The following is a 14,088-nucleotide window of genomic DNA, read 5'->3' on the forward strand; positions in this document are numbered from 1 at the left end:
AAATCTTCTAGTCGACTAGATTTTGCTAAAGTTCCTTTTAGCTCTTTGTTTTTTTTTAATAATTTTTTATTCTTATGTTCAAACTAACAGAAATTTTTTAATAATATTTTAATAAATTTATATAGTTGGTCAGGAGGTAGAGATCGTACCTAACTTACGTTGTCAATCTCATTATCTAATGCTCCCCCTGAAGTGTTGCTTCCCTCTAACGTTGTTTCCCCTTCATCGATGCTTTCGATGTCTATTTCGGATGAGCTTACTTCATCTTATTCTTCATGACTTGCTATCCGCGCAAGTCTAGCGAGGGCTTCAATCTCCAACTCTAACGACGTTTCATCTCACTTCGTCTTTAGATTTTTTGTACTTATTTTGGGTAGGTCTTTTAACCTTGCCTTTATTCTTTAGTTTTGAACAGTTATCTTTAATGTGTCCTTCATTGCAATGATAGTATCTCACTTTCTTTTTTCTTCTTTTGGCTTGCACTTGATTGAATTTATTAGTTTTAAAAAACTTTTTAAACTTTCTTACCAAAAATATCTTTTCATCGTCGTCGAGAGATATTTCAGAATTTGATTCGTCCATCTTTGCCTTTAAGCAATGTTCTACTTCGACTCCTTCTTTAGATCTGCACATCTAGACTTATGAATTTTAAAGGTAAAAAATAATTCTTCTAAATTACTTAAATCTAAGTCTCTAGAGATGTAATATGCATCTACTAGAGTTGATCATTCAAATGTTCTAGGAAAGCCGTTAAGCGCATACCATATCGAATCTCAATTGGTTATCTTTTCTCCAAGATTTGTAAGTTCAGTGACTAGCTCCTTTAACTTGGCATGTAGTTGAGGAATTGTTTCACCTTCCTTTAGTCGCAGATTCATCAGTTGATTCCAAAGTAAATCTCTTCTTACAAGCTTGGCTTCGGAGGATCCTTCGTGAAGCTCCAGGAATTTTTCCCAGAGATCTTTTGCAAATTCATAGACTCTGATTCTGTTTACCTCTTGAGGTGGCAGCGCACTTAACAAATGGAATTCTGCTTTCTGTTAGCCACGAACTCGGCTTGTTCTTTCTTTGTCCAGCTTTCTTGTTTCTTTAACGCACCGTTGCTATCGGTAGGTACTGTGAAATCATTTTTTAAAATTTAAAATATATCAAAATCGATTTTGAAATATACCTCTATTTTCTTCTTTCAGTGGGCAAAATCTACCTTGAATTCAGGTGGGTGGATGCTCGTTGCAGCCATCGTCTTTGCTTCAGTTAGCGATTAGTCCTTCTGAGGCGACTTTGCTCTGATACCAATTGTTGGTCCCTTGCAACTGGCAAGAGGATGTAAATTACCCTACATAACTAACCAACGAATATCTTTCTCAAACAATCAGGCTTTAAACAATTACACACTTAAAAAATATTATAGAATAAAAATGAGTATGAGACAAACAATTTACTTGATTGACAATTAGAGGATTGCTACTCTAAGGTAAATAAGCTCACTAGTCACTATGACAATCTCCTTTTCGAAAAAAGGTTAGAGGCGGAGAAGCCTCGTACACGAAAATTAAGCTTAGAAGTGAAAACAGAAAGAGATTCGAAGTACAGAGTATGTTCAATGAAATAGAGAAGATCAGGGCTCTATTTATAACCCACTGGTAGAAACTGACCATTTGCTGACGTGACATGGTTCGGGCACCGAACCCTCTCCGGGCGCCCCCAGCATGACAAATATCATCTTCTCGTAAACGGCTATGCAATGGACGTGGGATAAAATTTTATCCCTCTTTGGGTGTCCAGACCCGCTCCAGGTGTCCGGACTCACTCCAAGTGCCCGGACCCGCTCTGGGAGCCTGGACCCTTGCTGATCCTGATCCACAGCGCTGAGGAGTCAAGGCGCTCCGGCTAGCACCAAAGTTGTCCAAGCGCCCGGAGTAGCTCCGAGTGCTCGGACAAGAGTTAACTCTGAGTTGATTTTTTGTCCGGGCTTCTGCTCCGGCTCTGCTCACTTGGGTAATTTTGGTCATCCGGAATTGGGCTCATCAAAACTCATCTTCCGGCCTTCTCGAGCAATCTTCCACTTCGGCTTCTCATCCATCAGTATACTCTTCCACAGCATCCCATCCCTTGGGCGCACCATGTCTACTCCTTCTCATACTATCCTTCTCGCTGGCTATGCCTCTCGCTCAATTTCTTGTGCTCCTAAATTTCTACACACTTAGACACAAGGATCAAAACTCAACATGGGCAACTGAATGTGAGTCCAGACGGGTGCCCCAATCGATAAAAGTGAGTCGGGACGTCCAGTCTCACATGGGCATCCGAATTCACGTTAAGTCGCCCATGGGTGCAGGGTAAAAATATATAATATCTGGGATTTCTATTTTTCCGTTTTATCTTCAAATTTTATTTATTTATAAAATTAAATACAGTATGCTGCATATCTTCACTTATATAATATTAATTTTACAGTTTTTTTTTTAATCTACGCACCCACATACATTACGAATTTGTCACTTATATAATTTTAAATTTACAAATATTATTTTTGAATTCAAATTATTCAATGAATATAATTTAACAACATTACTCTTTAAGTTTAAATATTACATTAGGTATCTTTGGATTTGTTCATTTATAAGTATTTCTTTTTAGCTTTTAACATTTAGGCATGACATTTTAATAAAATAAAAAATAGTTAAAAGGAATAAGATGAAAAGTAAATAGAGGACAAGAAAAAAAAAAGAAATATGACTAAATATCTAATAAAACTTAGAAGAGCAGACATGAGGAATCAGAAATTAGCGAGAAATATATTATTTTATAATTTATGCAGGATAATTATATATCTGCCCTTATTTTTGCCAAATCCTATAGTAAATTGTTCATTGTCAACATGTAACTCCTCCGTTTTCAATGAACTAGGCAATTGCATTTGATCGTCGGGAATTGAACGGGGGTGGGTTTGGTATACAACCCTAGCTGATAGCATAACGGTGAGCTCTATAATTAATGACCGAGGTAGCGCTCTACGACAGTGTGTCAACCGCGCCACCCACATCAATTCAAAGCTTTGCTAGCATACATAAAACAAGGCTGCAGTTGTCCTCGCAAAAGAGGCCCTGAGAGGGAGTGGGTCCTGGGGCATGAGATTTGTGAAATATAAAAAAAAAACTTGTAGAAAAAAAAAGTTCTGAAAGTAAGATTTAAAATTTGTAGTTTAAGTGTGATAGTGAAATTTCTCAAAAATGAATCAATAATTAATGATGCAGGAAAAAATTGATAATAGTATATTTTTTTTATTTTTTCATTTTGGATGTGGCATTGAGATGACAGAGACTAAAAAAAAAGGATTATATAGTGAAATTTCTCAAAAATGAATCAATAAACAATAATTAATGATGCAGGAAAAAATTGATAATAGTATTTTTATTTTTTTTCATTTTGGATGTGGCATTGAGATGACAGAGACTAAAAAAAAAAAGGTTATATATAACCCTACATATCCTTAACTAAGTTTCTAGGTTTCTTATTAACGTTTGTAATTTGGTGTCATTGCTATTACATGTGATGCTAAACGATGATGACGATAACCCCAAGTGTCTCTCCGTTGCCCGGCCTTGTGATAGCCCCAGGCACCTCTTCACTATCCAACCCAAGGCCTTGTGAAAGGAGTCATTGCTATAACATGATGGTAAAAAGGTAACTACACTCGCTCCAACATCTCCGTCAACACGTCCTCAGGTCAACACGAATGAAGTAAATCACGGATGACTTTTAACTTTTAGAATAATGACTGTCACATGAGAGATATTTACCTCGACTATATCAAAATTTGAACCCTAAACTTTATAATGATAATACCTCATACGCTAACCACTAAATCGTCCCGAGAGGATTATAACATGATTATACAAGAAGGATGCTTTTGTAACAAATTAAAAAACGTTTTCTACATTCTCCAACTCTGTCGGTCTGGGTACTGGCCTGGTTTTGGTTGACCACTCAAACCTAGTGTTCTACAAAGATAAGCGGCCAATGATGTTTTCTTTCCATCCTTCTAATAAATTAACATAAAATTAGGCATCAAATAGCTAGCAAACATTTTTATTACTATGTCATAATCTTCTTTTATTTATATTAAGTACATTCTTTATTGGGAAAAACAAGAGACTAGAGTGAATAGGACAGATATTAATGATTAGATAATGAATCACAGAACAAGTATACAAAGAGCAGAATCCGAGCAAAAGAGAGCCATTTGACACCAATTGGTCTGAAAAAAGAATACAAATAAAAAGTTCTCAACTTGATTCAAAACCAAAGCATTTCCAAAGACCTTGACATGAATTCAGATGCATATTAAGGGAAAGATCTGCGTATTACTGAGAAAAAAAAAAGGATACTTGCATACTTCGATCATTCGATGCACTTTGAGCAAGTAGCAAAATCTCATTCCTTTGCTTAATAACAAATAAAATTGCCAACACAAATGATGTTGGGTGTTGTAGGGAATGAAGATTTCTGAGCACCTAAACAAATGTAAAATCCTTTCAACACAGCATTATATTAGTCGTCAATGCATGTATAATTCAAGAGCTTTGACAATCACATACACAAAAAGAAAAAGGAAAAAATCTATAATTTGTTGGCTTTCAAGGACCATCAAATTTAATGTAGAAAAGAGGTTCCATAGTTACAGAAGTTAGCCTATCTTATATTTCACCAAAAACTGTTGCAGAAAAAATATCATCCATTTCCAAGTTCAAGAATCTCCCCTAGCATTTCTACACAGCACACTAAATTTAAGTAGCCAGTGTTGTTATCATGGTAAACAAAACTAGTTGGATACATACATTGAAGCATCAAACACATGGCATGTTCCAGAGAACCTGGATGATAATTGGATGTAAAAGACTGATTCCACATTGTTAAAACTTCTTCCCGTTGGATGTTACCTTCATCCTGTCCAGTGAACATCAAATTCAATGAATTGATTGAACGCCTGATAATGTGAAAATTTATGTAGAATTAATTAGATGTAATGAAGGTTCAATAGACCATATAAAGTTAAGTGGAAGCAATCATATATGAAATGAAGGAAAAATTTTAGGGCTGAAACATAATAGCAAAAAAAAAAAAAGTTTAGAACACAAACTGTCAAAGTATACCATATTAACATAACCAAATAAAGGACAACCCGATGGATGAAGCTCTCATCAATACAGCCTTACCTTACTTTTCAAGAGGTTGTTTCCGAAACTCGAACACAAAACCTCTAAGTCACATGGTAACAACTTTACCATTGTGCCAAAGCTCCCCTTCATATTACCATAATCAAATTAATCACAAAATCATGAGATTATCCATTCTAAGACAATGTATTGTGCGCCAATTAACACTTTTTGTTTAAGATAAAGGCCTATTAGTAGCAAAAAACACACGCACACACAAGCCAACATCATCCTTCCAAGTAGAAGCTTAGCAGTTGTCCCTGACCTAAGAGACATAGAATGTGACACGGAAAGTTCTTCAGGGCAAAGATCCATCCTGACCACCATGATCCTAGGTAGTGGCATCACCGGTGAAGGAGAGGAAAGGAAGAAGCAAGGTCGATCAGTTGAAGGGTAGTAGCATCACCGCCATCAAAGGAGCAGTGATGAAGGCCATCAAGGCAACGGCAAAACTTGGCGTTCTCCACAATAAGAAAAGGGGTCTGACATTGAAGATTTGAGGGGATAGATATGGCAAGCTGAGAAGAGAGTCCGTGTGTCATGTCTATGATGCAGAAACACAAGGGGAAAGGATAAATATATTGGATCCTGAAGGGTGAGTGAAGCTAATTTTTTTCTTGCAAAAAGTCTCTTTTAAGTTCCAAAATTTCAGTAGAGCTTCCCTAATTATATAGGAGTACCCTCTTGATTTCAAAAAATTATAATAAAGCATGTGCCCCACAATAATAGCAGAGCCACTCGTTAAACTTGTGAATACTTTAAGAGACGAAATTCAATTTTGCAGAAAGGGAGATTGGATGGTCCCTTCTCTTAATCACTTTGATGATTAATGGATTGCAGGTGATTCCTAGTAGAGGAGGTCATTTTTATTTTGCCCAAATATAGGCGGAAGCTAAGGAAAAGAGGGAATTCTGTAAAGAAAAACTTATTATGCTCTTGCTAGGTCGAGAACCCTGCCCATGCTGACGTTGCAGCATTGCATCCTGTGCTTCTCTCTAACAACCACCTTGAGATCATCCCCACCATGCCCTCCTTTGCTCTCCTCTCTAACCACAGCTGCAGGTAAACACACATTAAAGGTCAAGGTACATTGCAAATCAAAGCACACAGGGATGACCAAGCTGCACAATGGAAGACTGACTGAGCACATGCAGTGCTGCCAGAGCAACGTCATTACCACAATACACTCAATCTTCAAGCAGTTGATTCTATCATTAGTGATATTGAACACAATTGAGGAAGGGGATTAATGAATGGCAAGAGATGGTGTTGAAGGTGGCATCATAAGCATCAACGTTGAAGGAGATGGAAGAAGACATGACTTATCAGTAATTTGGTCCTTTCTCCTCTTCCCACCTCCTTTCCCACTTTTCCTTCCCATTACCTAGTAATCTACCTTGTGTCCTTTTCTCTCCTTTTTGACCTTTAACAACCCTCTCTCCTCCCATCTCTAGCCTGAAGTGGTCACCAAAGGTATATGTGAGATTGGCAATCCAATTTGAAACTGTGGGTATAAAGAATAACTATGACTAAGCTTGAAGTTTCCTAAATGGAGTATAAAAGGGTGGTCACAAAGACGGAAAAATACAAAGCAATGAAGAATGAGAGCTGAGGATGTGTAAAGACAGATGAGCAACATCATAGTGGCAATGTGAACAATGAGAGAAGAGCCCATGGCAAATGAAGGAGAGGTAATGACATTGATGAAGAGGGATCAAAGAAGGCAAGGAGACTGATACAAAAATCCGACAAGAATGTATTTTGAAGTTTCATTTATTTTTCAAGCCACCTCATTAGGGAAGATTAAAATTAGGGGTTCTTGGATGGATGATGGACAGAGCAAGTGAAATTTAGAACAATGTTATGGTAGCAGAAAAGGAAATTATTTATCCCATTAATTTAAACTTGCTATACTATGATGGATAGATGACATAGACCACAAAGCATACATACCTAATAAGGAAATCAACCACGAATTACTAGACCATGAATGGTAACAAACGCTGTTGATCATGAGTAAATTCACTCCAAGACAGACTCATTGACCATGGTTGGACAATTATTCATTAGCCCATAATTAGTGCTCATCTCAGTTCAGTGTTGTCAGCCCATGGCAAGTTAAAAAGACCATTAGTAGAGAAAATAGAGAAAATGGAGCAATAGACCCAACATACACTTCCAGCAATTGAGCTGAGAAGCTAATCCACCATACAGCTGATCTGTCATATCATGATGCGACTTCAACCAAGCAGCTACCTAATAACTGATCAAAAAGATAACAAACTTGAAGCTAATGAAAAATAAGAGATTGAAGATATCAATCTGAAGAAGCTAGGAAGAGGAACAAAATCACTAAAGAGAATTTATCAACCTCCACAAAGCTCTGGCATACAAAATCCTCAATTGCAGTAGATTACATGGCCAGGCTAAATCACATTGGTGTAACGACAATGAGTCTCACAACATTACGGGGTGTAGACCCCATCAAACTTCAAAAAAGCATCACTATCATATATTAGCAAATACCCGTGCAAGTGCAAAGGTAGAGCAAAACTGGATTACGTTTAGCCTCCTCAGTTTAGTATTATGTTGAGACATTGACCAAACTAACAACCATACATGAGGAATGGCATGATACATATGGAGAACAGTCAGAGAGAATGTATTATACCTTTAAGCATTCGTAAGCCCCCCATATAATTCCCACATTGAATTGAGGAGTCCCAATGAACTGCTGATGAAATCTTCAACATTCACTTCCCTGCATTTCTTGGTCTGAGACCAGTAAAACACCTGGCACACAAGCCGGATCAAGTTCCCAATAGCCACGAAGCTCACCACCCCTTTCTTCTGTTAGTCTGAATGCAGGTATTTGGTGGGAGAATCTAATGTATTCACTCACTGGAATCTCCATTGAGGTCACAACTTCTGCATTACCCTCAGGCTTAAAAACAGATCTATAGCCATTTACCTTCGCCAAGATATTGACTTTCATGCCAGAAAGAATATGCTCACAAATCTCTACCAAAATATACTCACAATTTTTTAGATCTGAGATGCTCCACCCAATACTCCAATTTTTGTACACTGCCCAAATTTCACCAACACCAGGTTCAATCAAGTAATGATTTATTTTACCAGCTAGCTTGGCATGTGTGAGATGAGAAAATAGATGAGTATCATCAAATGTCTCATATTGACAAACTACCTCAAAAGTCCCACATCCAATTGGCATTCCTTCTTTGTGCCACCTTCTCTCCTCTGCTAGGCATGGGCAGTTGTCAAGCCATGCAATTTTTACTCTGAAATTGTGCAACTCAGTCTCCTTTACCAAACCATAGTACTTGGGGAATGAATCTACATCACTGTAGAAAGCCCAAATCTGACCACATTGGACAGATGCAATTGTTTTTCCTTGTTCAAAGTTGTAAAATTCTGGATCAGGATACTCATATATAGCAGGAGAAAAAGGTGACTCCAAAAGGGAGTCATCCTTGCCATTGACACTTCCATGGACACGTTCAGACTCTATATTTTCTTTGACACTAGTGTCTACTTCTGGAAATTTGGCTTCACTATGAACATTTTCGGAAGGTTTTAAATTCTGACTTATACTAGAGTGCTCGTTTTTCAAATCATCATCTTTTCTCATCCCATTTGACAACGAACCATGACTTGTGCTCTTCTTGGTTTCCTGAAAAGTATTTGTCCCAGTTTGTCTTTCATCCATAGTGGATTTCAAACTTGACCAACTACTTCCACTTACATTTTTAATTGTGCTAATACTGCAGTTAACAGAAGGAAACATCTTTGTGAAGTTAATGGGAAGAGATGCACAATCAAGTTCCAAACAATCCTCAGGAATACCTTCTCTTTCAGTACCCATCAACTTATATGAAGGAACATAATGAGAAAAACGAAGTATTTCATTGGGTGGAATCACAAATGGGGGCATTTCGTTTTCCTTTGCTCGCACAAACAAGCTCACAGTATCTTCTAGCCATACCAAGGGAATGACGCTAACTCCAGATCCCAAAGCAAAATCTGAAAGGATTTCTACTATTTCATATTCATACAACTGTGCAATCTCTGTATTTGAGCTCCAAGTGCTACTCCAGCCCTTGTAAATAGCCCAAACATCACCTTTTCTAGGATAAATATCATAGGAGTCTCTGCTTTTCCCTTTTGTCCAGGAAACAACATGGGAGAACAACAGCCTATCTTCAGTAGATTCTGTCTCACCCAACGTGAAGTTTCCACAAGCAACAGGTAATTCTGCATTTGTCCATGCAGCCTCAGCCTCATTTTTAGGATTATGTTCAAGCCACGTAAAAAACAACATGAAACCAGGTGAACAAACCTTTTTTATTTGAACATAAAACCTAGGCATCCCATCATTACTGTCATACAGTGCCCATATTTGATTGACAAAAAATTGACTTGCATCCCTGAGTTTGTCAAAGTTTCCAAATTCAGGATCAGGGTAATCAAAGGAACTTTGGACAGGAGACATCTTGGGGCCAAAATCAGTTTCATCTCCAGACCTGCATGTCCCATATTGACTAGTCCCGTGTTTAATAGGACGACCATTTTGCACAACTACATTGTCACTAACACTGCCATTTGAATGAACACCCTTTCTTTTTCTTCCAGTCAGGGTTGTGGTCTTGACTGCATGTTCACGACCATTGTCTAAACTTGACTTGACAGAAAATGCATCCCCAGATTGGCTTTGTTGGTCGTTACTATTAACTTTCTGACTTGGATTGTTCTGCATTCCATGACTACTAGACGGGGGTTGGACTGAAGACATGGGTTTAACATTCATATCATTCATATCGTATGCAACAAAAGAATGCAAACAGTTATGACAGCGAAGGGATCTATTTAAAATGCTTCGGTAATACTGATATCGTATTCCACAAACAGGGCATATTGTCCAGAAGGTCTTTTCAAAATTGGAAAACGAAGACTGCTGCTGCTGCTGCTGAAGTTTTATCCCACTAAAGTTAACTGTGTTAAAATTACTTTGAGTCTGAGTTTTTACACTTGAACTCTGAGGATGCTGCCTAGTAGGAGGAACTTTACTGGGCTTGTTTCTTTTAGAATCATAATTGCCTCTTTTTGAACGGTCTGATAGAATCATGTGTGCTTCCCCAATTAACTTGAAGGCAGCTTCAGCACCTGGCAATTGATTCTTATCTGGATGAAGTAAAAGAGCAAGTTTACGGTATTGCTTCTTGATAGACAAGTCATCAGCTCTCAATTCAACCTGGAGAACTCCATACCAATCCATTTGTCCATTCACCTTGCACCCAGCAGAGATATGGACATCACAGATAGTTAACATCTGAGAAATGTTCTCAATGCTGGGATACAGTTGTTCGGCCTTCAGAGCAAACTTCCGAGCCCCAATGAAATCTTGGTTTTGCATCCTTTTCTCTGCAATATCCTTGGCTCTCATAGCTTCTTCCTTGTTGCACTCCATTATCATGTATAATTGAAATGTAATTCCGGTCTTTCATGCAGTATGAATTGATTAACTAAGTTTCATATTCATGCTTGCTTTTTATTTTTGTTCAGAAAGCAAGGAAATTTTGATGTACATATCATAATTTTCATATATTGAATATCTTTTCTAGAAACAGAAGTTTAGGGCACACTACTTGCAATTACGAAACAAACCCATGTCCCTGCATTTGATGGATAAAACAAGAAGTTATTCATATTGCCAAATGCTTAATAAAAGGACACAAGTGTCAATGGGAATTGACAGTATTTACTAATTTAGGAAAACAACACTCATGCACTGGAAGCTTCAAGCTACTAATTTGAAAAGAAAGTGTAAAGTTATAGGGAAAATCAATGTGAAAACAAGAATCTTGACATTGCTTTGGCTCATGCAGCCTCAGTCTAGAGGAATCCATATGCACAAAGAAATAGAATATGTAAGTTATTAGTTTTAATTTTACAAGACTGTAGCATTTAAAAGTTTAGACATTTTCTTTTTCAAAATACACACATACAAACTAAAAACTCCACTCCTGTGACCTATACCTAATAAAGAAAATATGGTAAGGATCCATGCTTAAGAGAAGCCATGGCTACAGTCCAAAACTCTTCCTTTTTCACAAAAGTTGCAGAAGAAAGAAAATAGTTTTTGAAAGAAAAAAAATACAAAGACATTAAAAAAAGACAAGGAAAAAGATAGAAGAAAAGACTAAACAAGGACATTAGGTCAAGCAGTTTTGTGAACTAAGTTGTTTATATATATTCATTAATTCTAGTATGCTTAACTCCTACAAGCACAGCTCGCACAAATGTCAAAGCAATCATTTGAAGCTCCTTCATGTACATAAAAAGGGCAGCCCAGTGCACGAAGCTCCCGCTACGCGGGATCCCGGAGAAGGATCCATTGTACGCAACCTTACCCTGCTTTTTGCAAGAGGCTATTTCCAGGAAGCTCCTTCATGTACATGAAAGACCTAAAACAATAGTAAGCTTTATGTTTAACCCAGTGATGATTAAGATGTAAAAACATAGGGCAATGCATGTGTCTAAGAGATTATAGTTGTTCAGCATAACAATTCTACCCCAGCAGCATATACATCATACAAGGATTGATTATAATAATAGTTGTAGCCAAAATAGATATTCTCAAAAGATAAAAAAAAGACAAAATTTCATTGACCAGACAATCATTATAATGACATTTGTCTAGTTTCTTTTTTAAGAAAAAAAAAATCTATCACCAATGGTACACAAATTACTGTGTGAACATGTGTAGAACTAAAGCTAGTAAATCCTATAAGTTACACAGCAATTTCTACAAAAATTTCCAATAACATAGTAGGTACAGTGACAGATTCTCGGGAAACAATGTTTGGTTATTCCACAATGCCATATCTGATTCACCAGAGCGAACAAATAAATTAATATTTAAACGCATAATAGGCATAACATTATTCAGCAAAGAATGTTAACTCGGGTCACAAGCTGTTCAACTTCATGTCACGACCCACCATATAGCATGACCAATGCAGGTTATTATCAAATAATCCTCTTTCTTACTTCCCACACATAAGCAAGAACAATATATATCATCCAAGTTTAAACTGGTAAAACCTTTTCCAATTTTTTTAAGGGACACTGATCTATCTTTCATTTCACCATAATCGAAACTTTAAAAGTGACAACTGAGGATTGAATATATCAATCTAGCTGTACTTCTAATTGAGACTAAGCTACTGAGTATCAAATACAAACATATCCGCGCCTCAGTTATACTAGTTAACAAACTTTCGACTGTACAAAGATATTACTAGATTAGGCGGAGCAGGAAGGCATAGGAACAGGGGGGGAAGCAATCGGTCGACAGACGCGAACTAAAGAACACATAGAATCAGATTCTTACCAACCAATGAGAGAACTCTCGGACAGGATCCTTGAAACCAGAGGGGGGAAAACACTTTCCGACTCGGCAGACAAACTGGAGAGAGTGGAAATAGAGGAGAGGAGCGGGAGGAGGATAACTTGCGAGAACTCGAACCGGAGAAGTAGCAGGGGTGCTTCGATTCGAATGCTTGCGGCTAGGCAGAGCCACTGCCGCCCACGGCCGGAACCCTAAAATCGAGACGCGATCGTGGCGGACGAGACGGAGCCCGAAAGTGAAGGGTCGGGTTCGAACGCGCCCGGGGAATGCAGAATGAACGCGCCGCTACGGAAACACGATGAATAGGCCACCGCTCCCGCACCTTATTGTTTGTGCGGAACTTTTTGCACCGTTCAATGAGAGAAGGCAACAGGATAGACGTTTGCATCAAGATACGTGATAAATGAGATGGACGGTGATGGATTGCTTCGCCCTCACTTTTGTTTGCCCAAATTGGAATTTGCTCGCTTCACTTATTGCCCCTATACTTTGCGTTTGAGTAAAAGGCGTAGTCGCATTGGAGACTTTCTATGAGAAACGTCTGAGTATAATCATTTTTTATTATAATGAGAGGAATAGTCGCATTCAGATGGATAACCATTATCAAAATGATGACGGATGGATGGTGGAGATCATGTAGGGCCGATGGGAAAATCCGGGGGTCACAAATGAGTTGTAGATTAAATGTGCACTACAAGTGCGATTGTAAATATGCTCAGCTAAGTTAAAACTTATTTGATAAGGTAATTGATTTAAATTAAATCAAATTTAATGATGTGGTGGTAAAAGTTGTCTATCAAATATAAGTTAGGTGAGATCAACAGTCAATGTGAAGGTCAAAGTTAAGACGATTAATACCAGAGAACCAAAGGATCCACTAATGTTGACCGAGCGGAAGTTCACGGCAACTGTCGATCAGCCAAGTGGCTTATATGAGTGGACCGCTTGTCCGGTCAGGATCACTACAGAAAGAACATCGGAGGCTCACAACTATCTAAGGGAATGCTATGCTGACCGGAGCACATGTCCGGTCCGGCAAGAAACAATCTACCAACCCGAGGTACTAAGGAGAAAGCAACTAAGATCGATTGGACGAGGAATCTAGGTCGAGCGGCTCCCCCACTCGGTCAAGTAGTGGGACCTTTTCCATATCTCGTATTATCCCTCTGGGAGATAATGTCGCTGACAACCGGGCATGGTCAACAGGCAAATCATACGAAGGAAACTTCTATTGTCATATCAAGGATTTCCATGCCCTATTAAGGTATGTTGTTAGAGACACATTTCTGACATGTCTTTTTATAGGACAGTTGGGAAAACGTGTTCGTATCTTGAGGAGCGTGCACGTCGCCTACTGTAGCACTATATAAAGGGGTCCGTGCACCGAAGGAGGTATGTGATATCTGTTATTTGTGTTTGTGCTCTCACTGCTACTAG

General features: G+C 38.2%; 1 protein-coding gene across 5 annotated transcripts; it reads right to left on the reverse strand.

The window, feature by feature from the left end:
• Positions 1 to 4,681: 4,681 nt before the first annotated feature.
• Positions 4,682 to 12,942, reverse strand: LOC122033673. 5 transcript variants are annotated; one of them, XM_042592801.1, is made up of 4 exons: positions 12,634 to 12,941; positions 11,651 to 11,704; positions 7,891 to 10,912; positions 4,682 to 4,950 (listed from the first exon to the last, which is right to left on the reverse strand). In XM_042592801.1, the coding sequence occupies exon 3, from the start codon at positions 10,711 to 10,713 to the stop codon at positions 7,966 to 7,968; it is 2,748 nt and encodes a 915-aa protein (XP_042448735.1). In that variant the 5' UTR covers positions 10,714 to 10,912; positions 11,651 to 11,704; positions 12,634 to 12,941; the 3' UTR covers positions 4,682 to 4,950; positions 7,891 to 7,965. The 5 variants fall into 5 exon arrangements, with proteins under 5 accessions (XP_042448735.1, XP_042448728.1, XP_042448718.1 ...); XM_042592794.1 differs by having other exon boundaries at positions 11,517 to 11,704; XM_042592784.1 differs by lacking the exon at positions 11,651 to 11,704 and having other exon boundaries at positions 4,682 to 4,990; positions 12,634 to 12,942.
• Between the last annotated feature and the right edge of the window lie 1,146 nt (positions 12,943 to 14,088).

The sequence above is a fragment of the Zingiber officinale genome, chromosome 1A (assembly GCF_018446385.1).
Source record: "Zingiber officinale cultivar Zhangliang chromosome 1A, Zo_v1.1, whole genome shotgun sequence".
In the NCBI taxonomy this organism is placed as follows: domain Eukaryota; kingdom Viridiplantae; phylum Streptophyta; class Magnoliopsida; order Zingiberales; family Zingiberaceae; genus Zingiber; species Zingiber officinale.

What these genes read in the sequence shown, in the direction of transcription:
- LOC122033673 (XM_042592784.1), bottom strand. Translation starts at nt 10,713, where the DNA reads ATGATAATGGAGTGCAACAAGGAAGAAGCTATGAGAGCCAAGGATATT.